The sequence below is a fragment of the Anabas testudineus genome, chromosome 15 (genome assembly GCF_900324465.2).
Source record: "Anabas testudineus chromosome 15, fAnaTes1.2, whole genome shotgun sequence".
NCBI classification, from domain to species: domain Eukaryota; kingdom Metazoa; phylum Chordata; class Actinopteri; order Anabantiformes; family Anabantidae; genus Anabas; species Anabas testudineus.
In genome coordinates this window covers 13,850,215-13,874,772 of record NC_046624.1, presented here as the reverse complement: position 1 = coordinate 13,874,772, position 24,558 = coordinate 13,850,215, and the positions used below count along the sequence as shown (strand labels likewise).

General features: G+C 42.3%; 1 protein-coding gene across 4 annotated transcripts; it reads right to left on the bottom strand.

Annotated features, from left to right (window-relative positions):
- Positions 1-558: 558 nt before the first annotated feature.
- dachc (dachshund c) lies at positions 559-23,345 on the bottom strand. 4 transcript variants are annotated; one of them, XM_026356479.1, is made up of 11 exons: positions 22,195-23,345; positions 15,134-15,243; positions 12,052-12,162; positions 8,649-8,827; positions 7,432-7,552; positions 7,209-7,340; positions 4,173-4,369; positions 3,665-3,815; positions 2,698-2,826; positions 2,381-2,485; positions 559-1,127 (listed from the first exon to the last, which is right to left on the bottom strand). In XM_026356479.1, the coding sequence occupies exons 1-11, from the start codon at positions 22,776-22,778 to the stop codon at positions 1,069-1,071; spliced, it is 1,878 nt and encodes a 625-aa protein (XP_026212264.1). In that variant the 5' UTR covers positions 22,779-23,345; the 3' UTR covers positions 559-1,068. The 4 variants fall into 4 exon arrangements, with proteins under 4 accessions (XP_026212264.1, XP_026212266.1, XP_026212265.1 ...); XM_026356481.1 differs by having other exon boundaries at positions 559-1,106; XM_026356480.1 differs by having other exon boundaries at positions 3,665-3,812.
- Positions 23,346-24,558: the final 1,213 nt, after the last annotated feature.

Below are 24,558 nucleotides of genomic sequence, written 5' to 3'. Positions count from 1 at the left end.
CCTGTAATGCTAACATCTGGCAAAAGAAATGACCATCGTTTCTCACACAGCATAAATGTGGGTTCTTTTGTTTTTACATCCTTATTTGCCTCTTTCTTGTGTTATCTTTACTATTGTTGTGTTACTTAACTATTTATTGATGCAAATGTAGATTTTAAGTCAGTCACACTTCTCTATCTCCGTCTTGAGAGGGAAACATGATGAAACATGAGAGCAGCCACAGAAAGACACGTTTCAGTACATCGGCAACACGTTTCACTAAATCAAACCGGCTTCCGTGTGACCCTGCTCACCACCTGTTTGTCTGTCTGTGCTTACATATACGTCTTGGAGATGGAGCACTCATTCCCCACACCCTCGAGTGTGTGTAGACACGCAAGTACATGGACCTTAGCCACACACACACAGACACACACACACACTCAAAACTAAATCACTACAAAGAACAAATAAACTACATTATAAACCCACATCTATTCACATAAAAGACAATTAGATGAATGATGCATTCAGAGAAATAAAGAACAAAGCAATAACACAATTTCATAAAAAGGGTTTGTGTTGTTTGTATTGTCAAACTGCACTACTGCATAACATACACAATACAAGTCATGTACTGACTGTACAACATGCCATTATGTTTTTTTATAATAATAACAAAAATGATGACTATATATATATACACAACTCTGTTACAAGTTATATTCATCACTTGTCCAGATAAACAGCACTGACAAAAAAACAAAAAAACAAACAAACAAACTATGGTCATCATCTAGGATCTAAAAACCTTGATTGAAAGAAACACAGTCAAACACGTCATCAGAATAAAGTACTGCTCCCTCTAGGGCTGAGATTCAGTAATAAATGCAATAAATTAAACAACAGTGGAAAAGTTCAAATGTCACCCTTGAAATGTAGAGGAGTCCTTTTCAGGAGGTGGACGTGTGGATCTCAGATGACGCTCTTTTGTTGATTGTAATTTCTCAAAAATGAGGAATCTTCATCACTAGTCTTCCACCCATCCATTCATCCATCCATTCATTCATCCGGCCATCCACTTTCTCTTCAGTACATCCCAGTGGTCTGCAGGAAAACTCTGCCCTCTGAAATCCACAGACAAAAACCTAGATTAATAAAACAAAATGAAAATACTCAACGTTTCAACCATTTAAAGTTGTAGTTTGATTGTTCAATGAGAGTAAAAAGAAAGAGGACAAACTCTGTATGTAATTCATTTGTTCATATTGAAGAAGGGCCTGCACAAGCTTGACCAAAGATCATTAATAAAAGATTATTATTAAGTAAGGTTCAGTTGAAAGTGTTTTTTTGGCCCCTGATCCCTGTTTTTTGGCGATAAAACTTCCTGGCACAAAGGAACCACATCCTGCCCTGCTGTCTGACAGACAATTCCCCTTTAAATGATTTATTACTGGGTGTTAATTATGCAAATGATGTCCAAACAAACTCGTCATGAGGACAATTAAGACAGCCGTTAATTAGTGGCCAGTTCTCTTCTTGCTTCACTGACATTCAATTAAAAATTGCCTTTGAACAAGCACGCTGTCTGGTACGGCGGTCCTGGCACGGCACAGAGCAGAGGTGGGCTGGAACCGTGCACTCTTTTGATGGGGCCGGGCTAGAGATCACGGTCATTTCTGTCTGTTTAGGATGTTACATGTGGGATTTTCTTATTAATCTATCCCTGTGAAGACAAAAACTTTGGCAAAATAAATATATTAAATGCCTGTCTCCATTAAAACGGTCGCCCCAGTGAACTGTCTCATGCTTCATTTAATTTTGTTCAATTTCTCAGGAGCGGTCTCCCTGTGAAATCTTTGAAAACCCTTCCAGGAGACTGGTCAGTTAAGCATCAAAAGCAATGAGTAGGTGAAATAATGAAATCTGTTTTCCTAGCTCAGTTGACAGGAGCTGGATGAATACTCACCAGCAGGTGTGTCACTGTTTATCTCACAATTCTTACACTTATTAACACTGTTAATAATTAAATTATTCTCACAAACCTTGTGCCTTGACACACATACCTCTGCTCTTAAACTATTGAATTCATACTTTCTTACTTTAAGAACTAGACTCAAAGAATCACAGGGCCGTGCACCTCATTTCCTAGAGCGATTACATTTTTTTTTTTCCCACTTTTTAGCTTTTGTTTATAGGTAACAGAGCATATCATATGGTTAAAAAAAAAACATGACATTTCAAAACACTGTAATAAGGTTGTTTGTCTTCATTTCCTTTTAAGTTGTCATTAGGTGACAGAATGTTTCAGCACTGACAGTGGTTTTTCTGCATGACTGCAACATTTTTACCAGTCAGAGTATGAACCTGTTTTCACAGCTACACACTGACGAAGCCATACCTTGTACTGTTGCCTTGGTGTCCAGCCTGCTGTCATCGTGCTTGCTCCCATCCATGTCCTGGGTCACAGATTCTGTGTGAGGAGGAGCTGCTGATGATTGATGGCCTGTTGTTTGGTAATTCATGAATAAAGACACTGAATTAGAGGCTAATGAACAGTCAAGGCTATGTTGCACCAAAGGTTAGTGATATTTCATATGAAAATGAGAAATACACCAAATAACAAAAAAGTGAGGGAGTCAATACAGTAAAATGGTTCATGAAAATTCATGATCATATTTCTTTGAATGATATGTGTTAATTTGTCTGCTGTTGTACCAGTGTGTGGGTTGGCAGTGTGTAGCAGGCTGTGCTCTGCCTGATCACGAAGTTTGACTTCCTCCTCCAGTGCTTCCTGTAGTCTCCTCTTACTCCTCTTTTCCTTTTTCAGACGCTTCTGGATCAGAACTACGTGAAGACAAACAAGGACAGATGACAAAGGATGTCAGACAAACACGAATTTACAAGTAATATTATTCATTTGCTTGTAACATTTTTATACTTGACATCATTTGTTTCTATTGTTGTTAAGAATTTGTTTATTATATTTCTGTGTGGTCTCCCTGCTTCCTGACCTCCTTTACATCAAGAGATTTGAGGGGCTTTGAAGGTATTGTGAGCTTTGAGTGTTTGTTGTGCTGTTGCAGTTCGAATGAGATATTAATTTCACAGTCAGTAAGTGAGGTCAGTATGCTCCCAGCTTTCTAATACTGAAAAGAACAATGTACTCTGCATGAAATCAAATCACGTCTACAGGCCTGTGGCAAAACTGAGACACCACTGCTGGTCTGAATCACCTTCACCACAACTTCTACATCTTCTGGTGTGACCTCATCAGGGAGACTGTCCTTGATTGGCATTACTTTTACTGTGCTGTGTATAACAGGTTTTGTGAACATGCCAAACTTGATTTGGTTCGTAGTGGAGTGCCAACCTCAGTCTAATTTCACCTCTGCAGACGCTTTTAGGTGTAATATACAGTAGGTGTCCTCACTTCCTTATCTGATTTTGAAGTTGCTGGACATCCCATCAGCTTAGAAGTGGATTAGATCAACCTTGATTAGCAGGTCAGCAGAATGTTCAGTGCTTAAATGTCAAAATGTACTTTTTTAAATGTAAAAATACGGCCTTGCAAGCTTTTATAAACTCACCAGATAAAATTTCACACTTTAATTTAAATAGGGGAGATAAGGGGGTTCGAAAAATATTTGACAGAATAATTCTATGCTATGATGTCGGGGTCTACCTCTGTTTTTCTGTTCCATGCTAAGCTGTCTCTCCAGGGTCTCTCGGAGCTCCCTCTCTCGGACAAGCTCCATCTTCAGCTCCGTCCTCTCCAGTTGGTCCTGCTTCTCTTGCGCCCTGGCATTCTCTATGGCAACCCTCAGCAGACCCTGCTTGGAGACACACAGGCACAAATCAACAGGTTACACACTGAACAGAAACCAGTAGAAGTCCTAAATAAACTAAATCGTCCCTCTTTTTTATGACATTTTGATAAAGAGGTCAGATGAAAAATTCCTGCATTTACTCTCTTGAAATTCTAACCAGTGAATGCTTTTACTGTGACTCTGTAATAACAAAGATGTGCAAAATCTGAGAAGCAAGTTCACACAAGCCCATCCCAATTACTGCATATCCTAAATGTCTGCCTCGTCTGCTATTTACCATTTCAGGAAATCCCAAAGAGTGGCTCATCTCCCCTCCTATTCATCTCAGAGGATAATAATAATAAAGCCCTGTCAGAGCCTCACCTGGATGTTCGTGAGCAGGGTCTCTATGGAGGACAAGCCTTCCGGAAAGATGAAGGGAGTGTGGTGGAGACCTGCTGAGATCTTCTGTCCCGCGGGGTAAGATACTCTCTCGCAGCCCTCCCTGCTTGATGGGGGTTTCTGGTAGACTTGTCTATCACAGCTCTCCCTAGTTGTCTGAGTGGCCAAGGAGCTGTTATCTGGGGGACAGAGAGATATTTTGGTGTCTAGTTGGTAAAGCCAATACACACAAGACTAAATCAGATTAACACAGAGCTCATGTTTGACTTGATCCAATTCACTCTGCAGAGACTGTTAAAGAGCAACATACTGTTAATAATGTTTTATAAATGATAAAAGACTGTGATATTGAGTGTGAAGCTCCATTCTTGACCTTGGAAATACCACCTTTTCACTCAAGACCAATTTACTTGCCTTTTTTTTTTTTATCTATTAGATTACTTTGGTTTATATAAAATGGGCAAACTCACTGGCTTGTTAGGTTCTGTGTGTTCCACTAAAAGGACTGTACACATTCAATTCAATATATTGTTTCCAAGGATTTAGTTATATTTATTTAAAATCTGCAAACCGATCATCCCTCCAGCAACACCAGTTATTCAAGGTTGAATGCAAATTTGTTTAATTTATAGCTTAGTAATACATTACATTAATTTCTGGTAAACATATCAATCCCACCAGCAAATAGGTGTTTACACTAATTATTTTGTGAGCAAGTGTGTGTACACATGCACAGAAGTCCTGGTTTGGGCTTTCGAAAACGTGGTTACCCTTTATTAGATGGCACTCTGCCTATTGATAATGCATCACAGCTTGACATCTCCCATAAAACAACTAAGAAGCTGCATTATGGATGACCATCTGTTTGTAAACCTGAGAACTCCATGTTCTCAATTCGTGACAGTGAGGGAGATGAAGATTAGCCATTTTCTGCATTTTTTTTTTTTTTTCACATCAGGCAGTTGCTCACTTTATGCGTTTACTGTCATCCGAACCACTGAGGACGAAGCCGTCCTAGGAGTCCGGCAGTTATTGGAGCAGGGATGAGTGTGAACGTGCGACGTGATATCTGGCAATTTTCTCTGTCTGTGACAAATGACAGTGTTTTCTCCACTTAGCTGACCACAGCATCTTTTGCTCCAAATCCACCCACCTCCCCTACTTCGCCTCGGCCTCACGTCTTGGCAACTGTCACATTCAAGGTGTTTCACAGATGAGAAGCAATACTCCCCCCCCCTCCAACTCTTTCTCCCTCTTTCTTGCTAAAAGCATTCCTCTGTAGAGAAAGGTAATTAGCAGGTGCTGGCGAGCTCAGCGGAGGGCATCCAACTACACTCCTGTGGCTCGCATACAGACGCACACACACATTTGTAGCCGCTGAAGTGCGCAGTCAGCAGCGTGGGCTCCCCAGGCTCCTTGGATGTGACTGATCCTTTATTGAGTTACTGTTTTACGCCTACTTTACCTCACACTCACACACACGTTTGGCATAAATACACACACACATACACATGGGTGCCAGCCCGTTTGATCATTTACCCATCTCTCTAACCAAGGTCACTGTCTGTTTTTCTCTTTTCTCCCAACTTCATCTCTCTCTTTTTTCCCCCCTCTCTTATTCCTCTCCCACCCGTCCCCAGGGCTAATGAACTTCACCACGTGAAGACTGCCAGTCAGCGGAAGAGAACAGGAGGGAGGGAGGGAGAGAAAGAGAGAGACAGAGAGAGAATAAAATTCTGCTGATGTTTGGTTAATGGGAGTGAGGTGTCAGGGATGGCCTCTGATCTTTGCTGCATGGATACGTTGTTCAAAGACCACTGAAACAGCACACACAGCCAAAACGGACTCACATACACACACACTTAGAGATTATCATACAATGGATTGACAGAATGACAGCGCTGAAGTGCTCTTTGAAACTCTGTTCAATCCATGATAAACCTATCCTGTGATGTTGTAGGTCAAATACAAAAGCCTGCAATCCAGCAAATGTACATGCGTTTCATTTGCATGCAGGAAAATCAATTGAAAATCAATTGAATAAATGTGATGTGTGATGCATGGCATTCACGTTGTTGATGCCATCACTGTTTTGTCAATATGTTCACAGACACCTGACAGCGTCTGAAACCTTACCTGGGAGGCCTTTGTGATTTTTAGATTTGATTACTGAATAATGTGATTCAGTATTAGAATACATTTACACAGGCTCGTGCACACACATACAAACTCTCAGTTTCTCTCCTGCTCTCTCTCTCTCTCTCTTTCTCTCTCGCTGTAGATTTCTGCTGACTGTTTGTCCTTGAGCAGTCCTCATTAAACTAATGCAAACCTCCCTGACAGAGAGAACCAAACAACTGACGTTGCAGCGCCGTGGCAACGCGGGCCCTAACGACAGGGAGGTGGTCGTTATGCAGATGAGGTCCAGCTGAGAGTGCGGGAGGCCGCCTGGCTCGTTAGGCCGCGGCCCGGCAAATGGCTTGCTAATGTAACACCGCTTCCTGGTCTAATGGAGTCCTGTTTTGCAGAATTATTTGTCTTTGCTCTCCACGGGAAGCCAGGAAGGCCACCGACAGCGAGGAGGAGAGGAGAAGGAGAAAAGGAGGAGAGCCAGTGAATCCTTATCGACCTGTTACTGAGATATTTCCTCTTGTAAAACTGCTAGAAATCATTTATCTTGTAAATAAAACTGTGTTAAATAAGCTATTGCACAGTTGCCGCAAGTGTTTAAAGCCACAGGGCAGGAATGATGACACAGATAAATTGTCTGGAATGAAACTGAATGCTTGTAGTACTAGAATGACAGACTTTATTGAAAGGCAATTGATTTGTCTGGGAAAAAAATCACTACTGATTAATAATCATTAAATGATTAATGATTCAAACAAGAAATTCTCAGAAAACAGCCATGACTTCACGTTGGGAGCAAAACAAGATAATTTGCATTTTATTTTACAGGATAACTAAAGACATCTGAAGACTATACAAACACTGTATCTATAATATACCGTATCTTACCTCTGTCTGTGTGGCTCCTCTTGTTCTCCTTGCTGAATTCCACTGAAGTCACATCTGTTTCTCTGGGTCCCTGCCCCACAACAGGGGAATGTCCCAGCACACTGTGACTCGACAGGCCATCATGAAGTGGGTCTAAAAAGTAGAAAATAAAAAATAAAACACTCACAGGTAACGTTGCCGCTAAAACATCCTTAAGATGAGTTTTGAGTTTTCAAGTACATACGTGTTATTTCTGCAACACGTTCTGGGTGAGACGGTGAACTTGACACACTGCTGCTATGGTTGGATGACATCTGAGCTTCATCCAGTGATGGAGAAGGTGAGGGGCTATCACGCATCCGTTCCTAAACAGCACCAAAAATGATTATAGTGGAGTGTAAGTGATAAAACCTCATTCAAACTCCCACTGAAAGGTGTAACTCATTTAGCTCAAGGATTCTCCGAAGGCTCACTTTATATTTCTATATTTAATATATATTTAATGTTTTTACTTTCCTTTAAGCTGCCTTTAGAGATCGTGTCAGATATAAGCCTATGAATAGGCAAAGTCCTCTTAAACAAGGTGCGACCTTCTTACCAATGCAATGGGGTGTATAAAAGGCTAGTGAGACCGGGACCACAGTCATCTCAGCAGGACAGAGAACTAAACACTGTAAAAGTTTTCAGACTGCGGAGACAATAGCCAAAAAGCAGACAAAATGACTTGAGAAGACAGCATTTGTGAGTCACCCACGAATCACATGTAGCAAATTACATTCTTGGGGACATGCAAAGGCTTGAAAACATATTATGGTATTGTTTTGGTGTTGCACTGCTTGCAACAATCCTTGTAAACCAAACATTGGGACCCAACCCAGTGTTTGAAAAACAATGGTCTGCATCGTTAAAATTATGACCGGACACATTGCTTCCTGCTACTGATGAAGACATTATGTGATATAATGTTTTGGAAGGGCTGACGCCTACAGTATGAAAATTTTGGCAATATATAATCCTGCCAAATCTCATTTAATTAGTCCTAAGAGTGAAAGCCATGAAACAGTTTTTAAGCAAAGTGACTAACTTGTTTAAGAAGGTCACAGTTTCTGACTGTGTGCATGATATCTTAAAAATGTATAAATAGATTTGGAACTGGCCCTAAGCCAAGGAACCACTGATTACATTCTGGTAGTGATCCAGAATTTGGATATCCACCAGCAGACAATTACTGTACCCCTTTTTTAGCCATAATCGTGGAGATAGAAACACACAAAGTTCAAAAGAGAAGAAATACATCCTTGGATGGCAAAAGTTGTAAAATAGTGATTGTTGCTTTTAGTGTATCCCATATTGAAGCAGCATTTCTATGTAACTCTAGTCATAGTTCCGATGTGTCACATGGACTCAGACAATAACTGGCTGGTGGTCAGATCCACCGGGCTGCTGGGCATCTGAGTTCACCTTAATGACGGAGGTGGGAGCCCTGGCAGGGGGGTTGGCGTGAAGCTGTGCCACGTTGGCAATGCTGGCCAGCGTGCTCAGTCGGTTCATCTGGCCCATCGCCATGGAAACGGAGGCCGGCGCCAGGCTAGCAGGTATCAGAGGATGTGACATCATCATGAAGGGCAACTGATCCAGAACTGCAGGAGAACAGAATAAAATAGAAAAGACTGAAGGTGAGAGAGAGCAGTGGAGAACAGTAAGTGTCTGCTGCTTCTCATATGGCAAAGGTCAGTTCAGCAGCTCTGTTTAAAGGCCATCAAAGCTGCACTATACATGGACCCAACATGAAACAGGACTCATCTCTCTCTTCTTTCATTTTTCCTTCAGTTTCACAACTTAAAGGCCTGATTCTGCTCAGCCCTGTGGCGCGTACTGAACTGAGAGCTCACACCGCCTCTGGTTCACTGATGACAGGACTGAAGCAGGATATCGATGTCATTCCTATCTGATGTCAATATTATTTGGATGACTGCTCTGCTTCTAAAGCATGACTCAAAAATACGTGTCAAGAGATATTGAGTGAGGAAAAACATGAGCGCAGGAGGAGAGTAGAAGAAAACAGAAGCACTTGTCTGTCTCTTTACACCGTACAAAGGCGTAAAGATGTAAAGTGACAGCGTCAAGACGCTCTTAAATGCTTTTCACGAGTGACACCCCACCAAACTCAGCTGCTCTGGAGATGACAAAAACTTGCGGTTTTCACTTTCACTTCCACAGTGTTCTTGATGATAACCAACCGAGTTTTTAGTGGTTCAACCCAAACTCTTATTATCTTGAACAATCTGTTGTTCGCACTTCTCTCTTCAAGACAAGCATCCACTATCTTTAAAGAAAATCCTTCCTCTCAACAGCACCCTAGCGGGTTGTTGCAGTCCCTCTATTCATGAAACAAACAATCCTGTTGGGGGGGAGGGAGGGAGAAAATGACATAAATATTTATCATTTAATAAAAGGAAAAACAAAAACAAAAGAAACACAGGGAGGAAGTGGAACAAAAGAAGCTGATGGCAGTCCTGGTGCTGGGCCAGCAATGCACGCTGGGTAATTATAAACACAAAGGAAAAAATCTTGGACTCTATTCCGCGAAATTGTCACAAATAATAGAACGAGTGCATGGAAACAAAAAAAGACTATCCAAAGAGGAGAGATGAAATAGAACAAATAAAGCAGGGGAAGGAAAGAGAGACGAAAAAGAGAGGGAAAGAAAAAGGCAAACTAAGAAATAAAGAGCGAGGCGTTGACTTTATGAGTCGGGCTCGCTGGACATATGTGCAGTGCTTTGTGCATTTGGCAGATTAGTCTCTCACTTGCCCAGAGCAGAAACCAATCCAAACAAAAGATCTGTCTGAATGGAGCTAAATAACCAGATGCTCCGACAATCAACCAGCAGCCAACTCCAAATATTAAGCCTCAGTTAGAAACCAGCGCTCCACTTTTGTCAACCCACCCCGCCACCCCCTCCCCGTTCCCTTCTATAATTTCATTTTCACTCTCGGTCTCTCTTTCTTCTTAACTCTGTTTGTCCCTCTCTTCACTTACTCTGCCCTCCCATCACTCTCTCTCTTATGTTTCATTAAAAAACATCAAAAGTCAAAGTGCCTCTCTTATGTTTATCCAAACAAACCATTACTGTAAACAAACAGTTACTGTAAATTTCCCAGAAGATCTTGTTAAATGCAGAAATGGCTGCTCCCCGGTCTTCCCCAGCCCATAAGGTGTCACACTCAGCATTTGTGAGTGTGTGCGTGTGTGTAATCTGAGATTGCCTTTGTAGTGGTTAAAGCTTTGGTAGGGGCCTATCCTTCCCATAAGGCCGTGGGTGGCGGTATGGAAAAAACACATCGTGCTTATGTGTGTATGTAGGCCTGTGTGTTTGTGTGTGTGTGTGTGTGTGTTTCCACTTGACTCTATCATTAACAGTGATTAAGCTTTACAGGTTTATAATGGCTGGTGGTAACCATGCCACCTAACTGCGCACAGATGCTGGCAGTCGTAACTGAGTGTATACAATGGTAAACACCGTTTAAGACAGGGAGTATTTACAGACACATGTACACAGAAATATTTACTACACACACACACACACACACACACACACAAAAGAAAGTCAAAAACAAGCTTGGGCCATGTGGTGACTTTACCGAAGTCTCCTTGTAAATCCTGAAAGACACAAGGACAATTTCTTCTTTTTCATTTCTGTCCTACAGCCTCGCAGTATGCGCCACATGTTAAGTGTATGTGCCCCAGGTTGATAGAGTATTCCACACAGGCCTCCATAAGCCCTGTCATCTGTCTAAACACACTGATGTCGCTTTAACCTGTCGATAACAGTGGGGGTGGCGTGTCCAATTTGTTTGCGCGTGTGTATGTGTTTGTGTGAAAGCATGTGTGCGTGCGTGTGTCCGCTCCGCCATCGATTGTCCAGCGTTTGTCGTTTGCATTCAGGATAGTGAATTAGAGAGAAGACTATTGATCTGGCTTCAGCCTCTCATCTTATTCATCTCTCTATCATCCCGGTACGCTTACGCTCATCCACTGATGCTCCACTTTTGCTGGCTGCTCTCCTTCGCTGCAATACCACGCACCGGTGCAGCGAAAGGGAACAGCTTCGAATAACATGTGACTATAAATGATATTTGCATGTGTAATCAGTAACCAAAGGGATTCACTTCTAAAACAAGGTGATTCTGTGTTTTCATGGGACAAAGTGAACAGTTAACTGTAAATGAGAACAGACTGCTTACTCAGCTCTTTTTTCCTGTAAATCCTGACCTAATGTTACTCGATATGACAGAACAATGTCATGAGTAATAGAGCTGGTTTGGCTTTAAGCTCTTTTGATGTGATGACTAATACATATTAATGATTAGCTGGCCACATTTGGAGGCTACAGAGTGGATTACTAACCGTGTTTTTCATTTGTTTCCTGAATCCCACTGAATCCAACAAATATGCAAACAAAGGAAATATTCACCCTTACCGGAATTTAACTGGGGAAAAAAGTGCACATAAAAAATACACATAAAAAACAATACACTATAAAAAAAGCTGCTTAAATAAATAGACAAAAAAATCACCTCCGTGTAGTGTGGATTACCTGACCCCTGTGTTTATTACCTATTTCTAATTGTTCGATTTTGTTTTTTATTTGTCATCTCTCAGAGGAAATGTGCAGGCAGAAGAGGTGATGTCACGTCCTGGTTTAATCAGCTTGATTCAGCAGCTGCACACAAACACAGCTGCTCAAGTCGTATTGACTTGGCATCACAGACAGCAGCCGCGCAACGGGTTACACGACCGTGATTACACATTTCGTGGGCACATACGCCTGTGTGTGGATGGACAAACGGATGAGACTCACCCAGTCCGGGGTTGTGGTCACCGTTCTCCCCATTTGGCCTGCCATGTTGTTGGTTGCTGTGGTAACCAGCCATTGCCTCGAGTTTGATCTTCTTGGCCAGGGTAGACAGATCTGAGAGAGAGAGAGAGAGAGACAGGTACAGAGAGGAAGAAAAAGAAAAAGAAGGTAAGAAAGAAAGAATCAATACGAGCCAGATCAATGGCCCCAGTGGAGGATTAGAGCAGTGGGTAGGCAGGAAGTTGTCATGGGAAGACAGAGGCCAGTCATTCATTCTTACTACACCGCTGCACTGGCCATTTAGTCTGCCAGGGAATCAGCAGTGATAGGAACAAGCCAAGACATTCATCTCTCCCACACAGGGACATCACATCCCACAGCACAACACACAGGACGACACTCAGCGCTGGCAGCAGCTTCACCTTTTAGCCAGAAACTGTGTCTTTATCAGTACAAATTAGAAGCATTAGGGGGAAAAAAGAGAAGATACTTTTTAATAGAGGTTGTGCACTTTTGGATAATATGTAATTGAGAGTGAAAAAAAAAAATGGCAGGAGGCCTGAGCTACATTTTAATTTGTGGCTTGAGCCTCAAAAGGTAGTCTGACCCACAGGGCAGCCTTTAAAACTCTATCTTATACCACAAAAAATTAAATATCTCTGGCTCTAATACAGACAAACAGGGTGAATTATTAAAGTTGGACAAACTGTGCAACTGTGCAAACACCAGTGAGGAAATGCAAACAAACCATAAGTCTTCATTTCCTGATCTCGGATACATCTAAACATTTGAAACAAACCGAACAGCTGAGTGTTTTTTTTTTTCCTCCTCACACAATGGGTGTCTGGGGTGAATGGTCTGTCTGTCGGAGACAACCACAACAAATCGTTCCTTTCTTCCTCATCTTCTCTCCTTCGCTCTCCTGCCTTCTTCCTGCTCTCCTCCCATCCCCTCTCCTTACTTTACCTTTTCAAATGTCAGCATCACAGCGGGACATAAGCCACCGTGTTGTGTGTGTGTATGTGTGAGTGCACGAGGGCGAGAAAAAGAGACTAAGGAGGATCACATCAAAGATTTCTCCTGCCTTTTACGCTCAAATGTCCTCCCTCTCTCTGTCTCTTTCTCCCCTCTCATGTGGCCAGTTCTAATCAGTAGCGCTGACATTGCCGCCGTGCCCTCTCCTTTGGTGGAAAAAGACTCTTTTCCCACTGTGAAAGATGCTCTTGAACGCTCAGGCATACACAACACAGAGGCGCAAATACACACACTCTCAAGCACCTTTGAACAGTGAGAGGAAGCGGAGGCTAATAGAAAATGGCTTCTTTTGAGGCGGGGAATGAAAAGATCAGGTTGCAGTGAAGAGCACAAAGCCAAGGGCAACTTTGAGAGCGGTGAGGTGCCAGCAATTACTTTTCTCCCTTTCTATGTGCTACACAAGCACACGCGCACAAACACAACACAATAGAGACTCAAGCACACAACTGTTTGTGACAAGAACAAGCAGCACTATAGCCTTTAGCAGCCAGTTAACAAAGACTGCTCTTACAAAGTCAAAATATAGTAAAGTAGAAAACACACAGATCTACGCATTGTGACATTACAAATCGTATATTTTTAATTAATAATACTTCAATTTAATTGAGAGAGAGTGTATGTGTGATGGAGACTTCTGTTAACAAAGACAAAGAGCAACTTCTCCATTTGCTCACATCTTTTCTACATTATCACAGTTCCTGATTAGAAAGTTTCCTCTTAACATGCTTACAGTAACACACATCGTTGACACATTTTCTAACCTCTAGACATACTGTCTGATAAATGTGATAATGAGGTCACACTCTGGTCAAGAATACACAAAGTCATACCCAAATCAATGATTTGTTGGATTTCTCCACTGCAACGTGTGTCATTTACACAAGCAGAACTTTCAAAGTGGTTTCACATATCTTGCTAAAAGAGGACAGAGGACTTTTGTACTTAATAATTCAAGAAAAAAGACCAAGGTTGCAACTTATGAGTTGTTTCTTGTGTGTCAGCACTGTTTATGCTAATTTTATTAATCAACACACAGTCCAGCTCCCAGAACCCCGCCTCCTTGTACTATTGATGATATGTAAAATGTGTCATTGTGGGGAATCTGCACAAAAAGTAGTGAATAAAAAAATAGCTCATGGTGTATCTATTCTGCATGAGCAACCTGTTCTTTCTTAAACTGATGGGATAACTCAGCTGGTTGTCACATTGTTAGGTCAATGCTTTTGCTTTCCAGCTGAAAAGAGAACAACATTTGCTAGCAGCTACTCTGAGGGCTGAAGCAACAACGTGTGTCACTAATTCACTCATTCAGCAAGGCTGCGATACAGAATACACTGATAGATTTGTAATTTCAAGATTTAGAAATCTTATTATATGAAAATCATTCAATTGATTTCTTCTTTACTAGTTTATGTGAATATTGCTGCACATTACATTGAGCTATAGATGCTGTATGTATTGCTAAAAAGTATCAGTACTGGTACTAGTTGTAGTTTTCATACAGCAGTATTAGCTGCATCAGTAATCATTAATTACTGACAACATTTTTGACAAAATAATTTAACACATTGGGTTTTGAATCAACAGGTTTTTTTAAAGGCGTAAACACATTATTATCAGTTAATTCGTATGTTGCACTGATCTCTCTCTATAGCAGCAGATACATATCTGAGCGATCCAGAACTGACGCTGACATCTGTATTATTAGTGCATTTAAGTTATTTTAATTTTTTAAGAGTATGGGGGAAAACCTACTGATTAGACTGTAGAGATCCTGATTGGGAATATTTTAGTGCCTTTGTGATTATTATGGAGCTAGTAAAGAACTACATTGTGATTATTAAAAAATAAAATAGAATTAAAATAAATGCAAAAAAACGTACCTAAACACGACGGCAGAATTGTCAAGTCGTGATATGCATTGAACATCATGCATTTATGACATCAGGTAAATTAACACGTCTATGTACATGTGTGATATTGTTTCTACAGTAGATGTGTGCACAGGGCTACATGTATTATGTGTGCGTGGTGAGGCCTGGGTGGTTACCTGCAGGAGGCATGATCCCAGCATGCATGAGACCACTGTGGGACAGCATGTGGTGAGTCCCGCCCTCTGTCACACTCTGCAGCCTCTTGGGCGGTCGTCCAGGCCTCGAACTGTGGACAAAAAACACACAGGCTAACGTTAGTCATTAGGCAGTTTAATCCTTTACTCCCTCAGTCAGTCAGTTTTTCATGCTGAGACTGAGATGGGTGGTCTGGTTAGAGAAACTGTCCTTCAGTCTGTAAACCTCTGATCCTGCTGAAGTGTCAACACGCAAAACACTGAAACCTGACCGGTTCCAGGAAGGCTGCTGTGCAGCAAATCTGACCTCCCTTTGGATACGAGCAAGCAAAAAAGTGGTTTCCCTGTGGCATCAATAAAGCACCTCATTACTGTTCAGCTTACTCATTCATTTGTTTGCTTATTAAATGTGTTTACTCGCCTCCTACTCTCTCCATCCTGTCCTCATTTGGTCATTCATTCCTTTTTTCCCGCCATGTCATAGATTTTCCCAATAAAGGCTGTGACCACAAGCAGATTCACATGGTTTGATTGAGCCAGGCATGCTCAATCAATCCTGGAGGAACTTTGTGAAAAGCTGTCAGGCATCACTTTGGCTCTGACTAAACGGTGTGAATGTCCTGACAGGGTAAATGACACGGGCCACATCAGGCTTAATGACAACCAGCTCAGCTCATCTCCTTTCATACCAGCCTGACACTGGATAACATGAGTCTGCGCAAGTGTGTGTATGTGTCTGTGAAGTGTGTGTCTGATTTGAAATGTGTGTGTGATTTTAAAAGACAGAGGGAGTGAGAGAGAAAACAAAAGGAGATGGGGAAAGAGGAGATGAAAGTGTGACAGGGAGCAAAAGAAACAGAAAGAACAATAAAGGTGGAACGGGAGATAGAGGAAAAGATGAGGAAGTGTAAAGAGGCTCTCCCTTTACACGGAGACACTGACAAACATGAGAGGGAACGTATAGATGGAGAGTCTGAGAGAGAGTGAGAAAAGGTGGGAAAGAGAAAAAAGAGGTAGACACAGACTAGCAGAAGCAGCAGCTTCCTAGCGTGGGGTGTCTTTGAGCAGATTTTAATTAGAATCTAATCCAGCCGTCATTAAGGCCCCATAAACGAAGCTGTCAGTCAGGAGATTAATGGCGCCTCATTTGCATATTGCATATAATTCATCAATTACCCAGCAGAAAGGACCAATCCCCTGTTGACACACCCACTGGCTGAGAGGGAGGAAGATGGAGAGAGACAAAAAGACAGAGAGAAAGATTGTATAGTCACTAACTGTGGGAGAAAAACAGGTAGCTTGTGAGCCTGTGTGTGTGTGTGTGTGTGTGTGTGTGTGTCTGGCATCTGTGTTGTGTGTGTATGAAGTGTTCAAAGGTTAATTTGATGAGCCGATGAGCTCCACAGTTCCTGCCCTCGGTTTTAATGAGTTGTTATTATTGTCTCTTATTATGGGCCCAGACCGACTGGGATGTGACAGCTGACATCAGATATCACACACACACACACACTCACGTAGAGAGTGAGAGTGAGACACACACACACACGCATACACACACAGAGGAATGTAGACAGTAAGAGACACGCTCAGGTGTGTACACATATTCACGTTCACAACATGACAGAGAGACAGTGGGAATGTGTGTGTGTGACCGTGTGTGGGTGTGCATGTGCGAGTGTGTATTGTTCTTTTGGAGATGGGGGTGCTTTCGCAGCAGACAACATTTTTTTGCAGGGCATACAGAGTAGCATACTGTGCTTAACAAAAGCAGGATATGTATTTTTAGGTCTCAAGTTTGAAGGTATAGCTACACATACTGAACATGCATGCGCACGTACACCGTTGCAGAAGCAAACACCAGTTGGGGGAAATAAAATACACAGAGACCAAAGGCTGTGGTTGGTTTTTACTGCAGCCGCTTCCCTTTCCCTTACTACTGTTTATTTGCACACACTAATTAATGGCTTGTGTGTGCAATGGTGTGTGCGTGTAGGCTCTGTGTGTTCCTTTGTACTGTATATGTAGCATTTTAGGGGTCATATAAAACTGGAACCTAATTTTGTGTTTAGTGTGCAAGTGCGTTGATACATCAAAGTGACCCGTAGAGGGAGGTCTATGTGCGTGTTGTGCATACGAGTGTGTTTTGCGTGTGTGTGTGTGTCTGTGTGTGAGGTTGGAGAGCACCGGTTCCCTGAGGTAGGATTAATGAAAAAGCCTTTCATGGAAAAGTCATCAAGCTGAGGGGATGGAATGAGAGAGAGGAGGGGGGAAGAGAGAAAACAGTGTATTGTGTGTATGTATGTGTGTGTGTGTATAAGGTGTGTGTGTAGAGGAGGGGGTGTATGGCATATGACCTCTTTGTCTCAAACTTTAATTAAAATCTCACCCAGACGTCCTCCCTCATGCCAACACTCTGGCCACACACACAGACACACACACACAAACACAAGCGCACACGTTTATTTTTTTAAAAACTACTCTGTACAGTGAGTTCTGTCCTCCAAGCTTAACGTCTGTGTGTGTGTGTGTGTGTGTGTGTGTGTGTGTGTGTTACCTGAAACTTGAAACGCCAAACATGGCAGCTGGAGCTTAGCACAGGTGGAACAGAAACAAAACATAACAAAGATGACAGATCTCTCTCTTTCTCGCTAACACACAAACACACACACACACACACACACAGACTGAGAGGAAAGAGAAAAGTAATGAAAGAGGAGGAAGTGTTACAGTCAAAACAGTGGAACAGCTACTGGCTTGGAAGGACTGAGGTGCTGATAGGTAGCAGCTGTGTGTTTATGTGTGTTTATGCGAGTGTGTGTAGGAGAGGGACACAGGAAAACAGAGAACTAGCTCAAACAAGATTTTGTTTGGAATATATTAGCAGCGGTTTACAGCTCCCATGTTCTCATCCTTTCAATCTGTGTTTATCACACGGGTTTGTATTCGCCGTCACGGTCCGGTTTGATAAATCATATCGTTGTCGCTGCGCGCAGGAAGAGTTATGTTGCTGGTTAGAGAAGGCAGGGAAAGATTGATGTTGTGATCTTCCTCTTGAATTGAGGCCTGAAAAAGCTTTATGCACCATTGTTATTAGGAGAGTCTGTGTGATGATGTCATGAAAGAAGCAGGCAGGACAACACACACACGCACACACACACACACACACACACACGCACACGCGCGCACACAGGACGTTTGATCATGGCAAGAATCTGATCTCCTAAACTGATACTGCCTTGCATTCCTTTCCCACATTCCAGGGTCAAGACGAAGTCAAGACTGTATGTGTGTGTGTGTGTGTGTGTGTGTGTGTGTGTGCACTCCATTAAGACCTGTCATAATGAAAGACAAGCAGGCCCTCTCTATCTCGTAGTGTTCTTCTCTTTAAAACATCAGTAGAGCGAGTAGGTTAAAGTTGAGCCACCCTAACGCACGCACGCACACACACACACACACACGCGCGCGCGCGCAGCCCCTTCATCCTATCACTGCTGACTTTGACAGTGAGTTATGGGATGGCAGTGGGGCTCGGCTTTGAGAAGTCTACCTTCCCATGCACACACAACATTGGCCCCTGCCAACTTGCACGGCTTAAGTTTGCCACTGAGAAAAACAAAAATGGGCTTTTGTTGCACTCCACAGGCCACTTCATCTCATTTATCACTTATCCTTTTATTTCTACTTTTTTTTTCTTCATATTTAATATTTATTCTACACCTGCATCAACAGCAGTATTTACAGTTGTAGCAGCTGCAAAGAGCTTTTTTCCCCCCAACATATCCCTTAAATTGTCAGTTTACCTAATTACAAAAAAATTAAAATAAAAAGATCCTTTTACGTAGTGGTACTCACATGTTTTAAGTTCTCTGTATACAAACAGTGGTACCTAAAACATTAGCAAATTATATTTTCTACATCAGTGCTTTAATTGTTCTGGCTAATCATCAAATCACAATGTCAACTGTTTTTTTTAATAGATTCTATTTCTTCAGAAGGAGGTCTAAACTCAAACTAGTTCCTCTGAAAACATAATCTGTCTGTCAAGATATTGCCTGCGGAAATGCATGTTGTTACATTTTTGTCATTTACAATGTACCGCAAACAAAACTCCACTCACTTCCTTTTTATTAGCCTGCGGAAAGGAATCCTATACAGAGATACCTCAAAATGAGGGTCAACCAAACCAGAACTGTCTGATAGATATCATGTTTTTGTTATTTAAAAGAACTAAAGCTTTAAATCTGCATTGCTTAAACAATTTCTACCTTTCAGGTCCTTGTGTGTAAAAGTCACATACAGATGAAAAACGCAACGGTTGTTATTAATAGATGCTTTGTTAAAAAGTAACAAGAGATCTTATACATCGCCACATTACACTGCTTTCATAAAACATGTGGGTGGTGGCATTTCTGCGCTCTACACAAAGTATGCATAAGTATAATATATGCACACACACATAGTTTGACCTGAGCGAGCTGTTTGATGTGTGCTCCTCACAGAGAATGAAACTGTTCCTTTGTGTGGGAGAAAGAAAAGGATGGAGGATCAGGTTGCCTCCTACATGCCATGTTCTCTCTGTGGAACTAATGTCATTTAGCAGCAAAGCCAGCAAACACACAGGCGTGACCGTGTGAGTTTGCGTGTTGGGATATGACAGGGAGAGTGTTTGTGTGCCACCTATGAATGAATTATAACCGAGCTTAAACTGCGGATGAAGTCGGCCCTTCTTTATGGTTTGATGAGTCAGTGGTCAGGGTGTGTGTTTGTACAGCACAAGTAAAGGAATGAGACAAAGAGGAGAAGGAATGACAAAGATAAACAGGACATGTCCGTAACCTCGGTTACATAACATTTAATTTTAATCTCATAAAAGGACCAATAAATAGACAAACGACCACAAGATGGAACAACAGGGATGTGTGCAAAGTGTTCTGCGAGTCATGTTAAACTGGCTGTTATTTCTCCTCCTGCCTGTCTGACTGTACTGGTCTGGAAAATAATAAGTGACGGCTGTCTTAATCAGTAACAAAAACCTCACTGAGCCCTGACACTGTCAGGGAGCCGTAACATCATATCGTTGGAGATGTTCTCGGAACTTGATTCAGTTGGCCAGTCTAGCCTTCTTTAACGATAAACATCTTTAGTCCCACTCTTTACCTGCTGCTATATGTTGTTCCAGCCACACAAGGGATTACTTAGAGACATCTAAAGCAAGGGGGTTGATACTAATGGCCACCACAGCACATTTGAAGCCTTCAGACAAAGAATCACGGAAGTTGTTTGAAGATTTCAGACGAGTGATGTTTTCAGATCTCATTAACTAAAGGCTGTTTGAGTGTTGTGCGGATAATTAGAGATGGTGGAGGCTGTGTATTTTCAGGGCTTGTATAACAACGTTCCCATTAACACCTGACATAGAAGAAATCCCAAAGCAGCCAGAAGATGCATCTGGTTTTTGTCTTGGTTGGAGGGCTTCAAAAACTTAAGTGCAGGTGTTAATCCGCGCATGGAGCTGAAAGCAGGTTCTCACAATAGTTTGTTTCATTTTGAACTGTTTCTGGTTTCACTCAACAAGTTAAAGCATGTCTCAAAAGTTAACACCTGGTATTAAAATTAAAATGCAACTTGACGATGACAACAGGCTTATCTCACCACCAACAAACATAAAAATGGTTTATGCATGACAAAATCAGTTTTTGGTGTGTATCTCTACACATCTTGATGCAAACTCAATCTGCATTTAATGGGTAGTGCAAATTGGATCATTCATGCTCCGAGGAACAGGGATTAACTATCAAACAATATAAATTCCCCAAACTAAGGCTAATCCACACTCTTCTGGATTCAAACCCATGCTGTTATGAGCATGTGGTCTGCACAACAGCAGACTGAGGCACCAGGAAACCACAAATCCCAGCCAATTTAGCCCGTTTATCCAAATATCTATCTGGCGCATTGGATTGATGACCCATGTAGTTGGTCACCATCGGAGTTCTGCAAAACAGCTAATTTACATAATCGCATCATAAATACCGAGAATTCATTTAATCATCTCCTCTGTTCTGATGCTCAGGGCTAAAGAGTGTTGATATGATAAGACAGCAAGTTATTAAGGAAGGAGAGAGAGAGAGTGGCAAAGAGAAGGAGAGAGAGAGAGCAAAGGGATCAGTGAGTGAGTGAGTGAGCTTGTCCTGATTTAAGCTGCCGCTTGGGGCCAAATGAAAATTAATTAATTTCTGTGAAGAATCAATTTCTCAGAATGACAGTGTCAGATTCAATGTGTGCATGTGCACGTGTGTGTGTCAGAGAGACAGAGCGAGTGTATGTTTGTGTGTGTGTGTGTGTGTGTGTGTCAGCGAGAGCAAGGGAGATTGTACCCTATGATAACATGACAAACTTTTAAGACTTAGGATTACTAAAATTCATTATCGTCAACACCACCATCATCACCATCACTGCATTTATCACCCATTAAAATGGTAATTAGTAACAGGCCTAGCAGCAGTAATGTGGCAGAGAAAAAGGAGCTAACTGGACCTCCAGTCAGTCATCATCCAGTGGTTTACAACCTCCAATACAGACAAAAACGAACAGAATTTTCTGCAAAATTAATATGGAGAATATCTCCTTATGCATAGTTTTACATAGGCTATTTACTGGTGGCTTATGGAAGACTTTTCATTTAAATTCATTTCTAATTGCAGATAAAGTACAGCTACAGCTAAGACCTGTAACACAGAAGAAATATTATCATATGCTTTGCCACTGACATGCAATGTGCAATAATATTTAGATCTCTGTGATGCATCCTGAGACACCTGATGTGCAGCAGACTGATAACGATCAGATAAATATTATATAGTCAGGCAGTAGGCTGCAAGTCTCTAAAATCCGACATGTCCACTGTCTGCGGCTCTGGATCCCCAGTTTTCAAAACTAACCCCACCTGCTGCATGCGTCTCCCTCAAACCCTAACCCTACATCAGCATCACCGCCGGGTCACACTGTCCCCCCCTCCCCCGCCTCCCTTACATCCGACTCACCTTGCGTTGGTACAGTCATTGTACAGCGTCTCGAAGTCTTGTCTGGATATGAGTTTGCACCGGTTCACCCCGGGCTGGATAGCACCGAGCCCCCGCAGCACACGGACCTGCTCCACGTTGCACACCACCGGGGAAATGTCCAGCCTTTTCAGCTTGGTGTACACGGTGTGGAGCCCGCCGACCAGGTGCTTGAGAAACACGTCGAAAGCCTGAGGAAGGCAGATGAGCTCCGTGTCTTTCACCGTGAACGACGCCAGCTTGGCACCTCTCACCTCCACCAGCTTGCACTCGTTGTTCTGCGGCGTGCTCTCCACCGGAGACGGGGTGGCGTACACGGGCTTAGCGCTGCTGGACACCGGAGCTCCTCCGGTCTTCAACGGGGTCCCGTTCGGTAATAAGAGGTCCGCCCGGAACTGGTGCAGCAGCGCCGGGTGCGCTACCGGAGGAGCCGGGGAAGAAGCGGCGGAGGTGGCCGCAGGTGGCGGAGAGTTGGTGGCCGGAGAGACGGAACTCGGCGCCGGGTGGTGGCCAAGTGGAGCGGCGGGGAGTAGAGTCGGAGCAGCCGCAGTTGCCATGGTGGTCATGTCCGAGAATGATATAAAAAGTAAACTTCAGACTGAACTATGGGAGAAAGTAACTTCGCCAAACAAACGCAGCTGATCTGAGAGCGAGAGAAGTGCGCATTGAGCGCGTCGAGGAGGAGAGGGGGGTGAAAAGAAGAAGAGAGGAGAGGAGAGGAGACAGGGTCCGTGTGTGGAAAAACAGATCACATAGTTGAATCAGAATGAGAGGAGGTTTGAGCTGGAGATGCTACTGTCACATTATCATAAGGAGGAGGAGCCCGGGCCTATTCTTAGAGAGAGAGAGACACATTCATAGAGAGGGAGAGAGAGCAAAGATTAGCAGAGCCCACATAAACTTTGGATAAGCCTGTTTATAAACGCCTAACCACAGGACACACATGTATCTGTGGCATTTAATCTGGGTTCTTCACGACAAATTTAAACCTACACGATAAAAAAAAAGTTTAAATAAGTATTTAATGAGAGCATATTCTCTATTTTAAATACCATCAGAGACTTAAATTAATGTGATTATAGCCTAACTCCCATGTATAGTAAACATTCAAATGTTATTTGTGGCTCCCAAATATTAACACAGTTTAGTTTGTGAAGGTGTTGTGTATCACACTCAAATGTTAGTGTGTCTAATATGTTTATGTGTAACATTTTGTCACGACATCAAAATAATATAAATAAATATCTTTATATATAACTCCTTTATATTATTTACCTGCTTGTTTTGTCATTATTGTAACTTAGTTTGTACCATCATGATCTTGAAGCAACAAAAAAATCAAAGACTCAAACCAGAGACGAGAGACTGTCTAAAAGTGGGCCAGCAACCTTGGTTTGACAAATTGACCCCTTTACCTGTTCCCTGCACTGCTTCCTCACACACACACACACACATTAACTCACACACACTCTCCCATCATTTACATATGGAGCTTGCAGTCCTTTCAAAGTGGCTTTCACGGAACATTGTGCTGATAATGATCTTAGTCGTGAGGGAGAGAGAGAGAGAGAGAGACACAGATCTCCAGAGACCATCTCACCATAAGACAAGGGGGAAGAGGATAAAACTCTGACTGTACTCCAACTCAAAGGACTTTAACACTCTTTTCCTCCCAACCCCCCTCTCCCCAATAAGCCCTCTTGTGTTTTTTAATTGGCAGAAATTAATCTTTAGGATGTAGATGGTAGATTTACATTCATTAAAAGTCAAGAGAGGAAGCCAGGCTTGATGCTAATCAAATCTGCTTAATTATGCTTAACATGAGTATCTCCAGGGGAAGAGAGAGAGAGGGGGAGAGAGAGAGAGAGAGAGATAGCTAACTCGAACTTTTTACTTTTTGCCTTTGATAACTCCTGCTGAGTATGGCCTTTTCCTTGCCAAAAAGAAATGTCACGACTCTTTTTCTCCATCTGTAGAAAATACACAGATAAAGCCACTGGTGTTAAGCAGAGCTGATTCATGTTGTAAATTCCCACCTTTAAGAGTTTAATAAGTAGTGAAGTGTTCAGTTTTAACCTCCCAAGCCAGTGCTTTGCAACTTTTCAGGCTTGTGGCATCTGAAAACAGATTTACTGATATACTACATGAACCCAGCTAATCTATAAAAGCTGGCATAAACACGGGCCTGATGAGTAATATGCCAGCCCAAAGAAATGATTTGTGATTATAACCTTAGGTGCAAGGTTTTGTTTCATGTCTCATTTTGGTTCATCCATCCATGGTGAGGTACAGTGTTTAAGAGCGTCCTGTCACTGTAAGTTGGATTCCCTGGTGGGGAGTGACTTT

Excerpts from the sequence above, each read along its gene's own strand:
- dachc (XM_026356479.1), bottom strand. The coding sequence starts at position 22,778 with ATGACCACCATGGCAACTGCGGCTGCTCCGACTCTACTCCCCGCCGCT. Across the intron at positions 8,828-12,051 it reads TGACCACAACCCCGGACTGG|TTCTGGATCAGTTGCCCTTC; the intron begins GTGAGTCTCATC and ends GTTCTCCTGCAG. Across the intron at positions 7,553-8,648 it reads CTCCCACCTCCGTCATTAAG|GAACGGATGCGTGATAGCCC; the intron begins GTGAACTCAGAT and ends GGTGCTGTTTAG.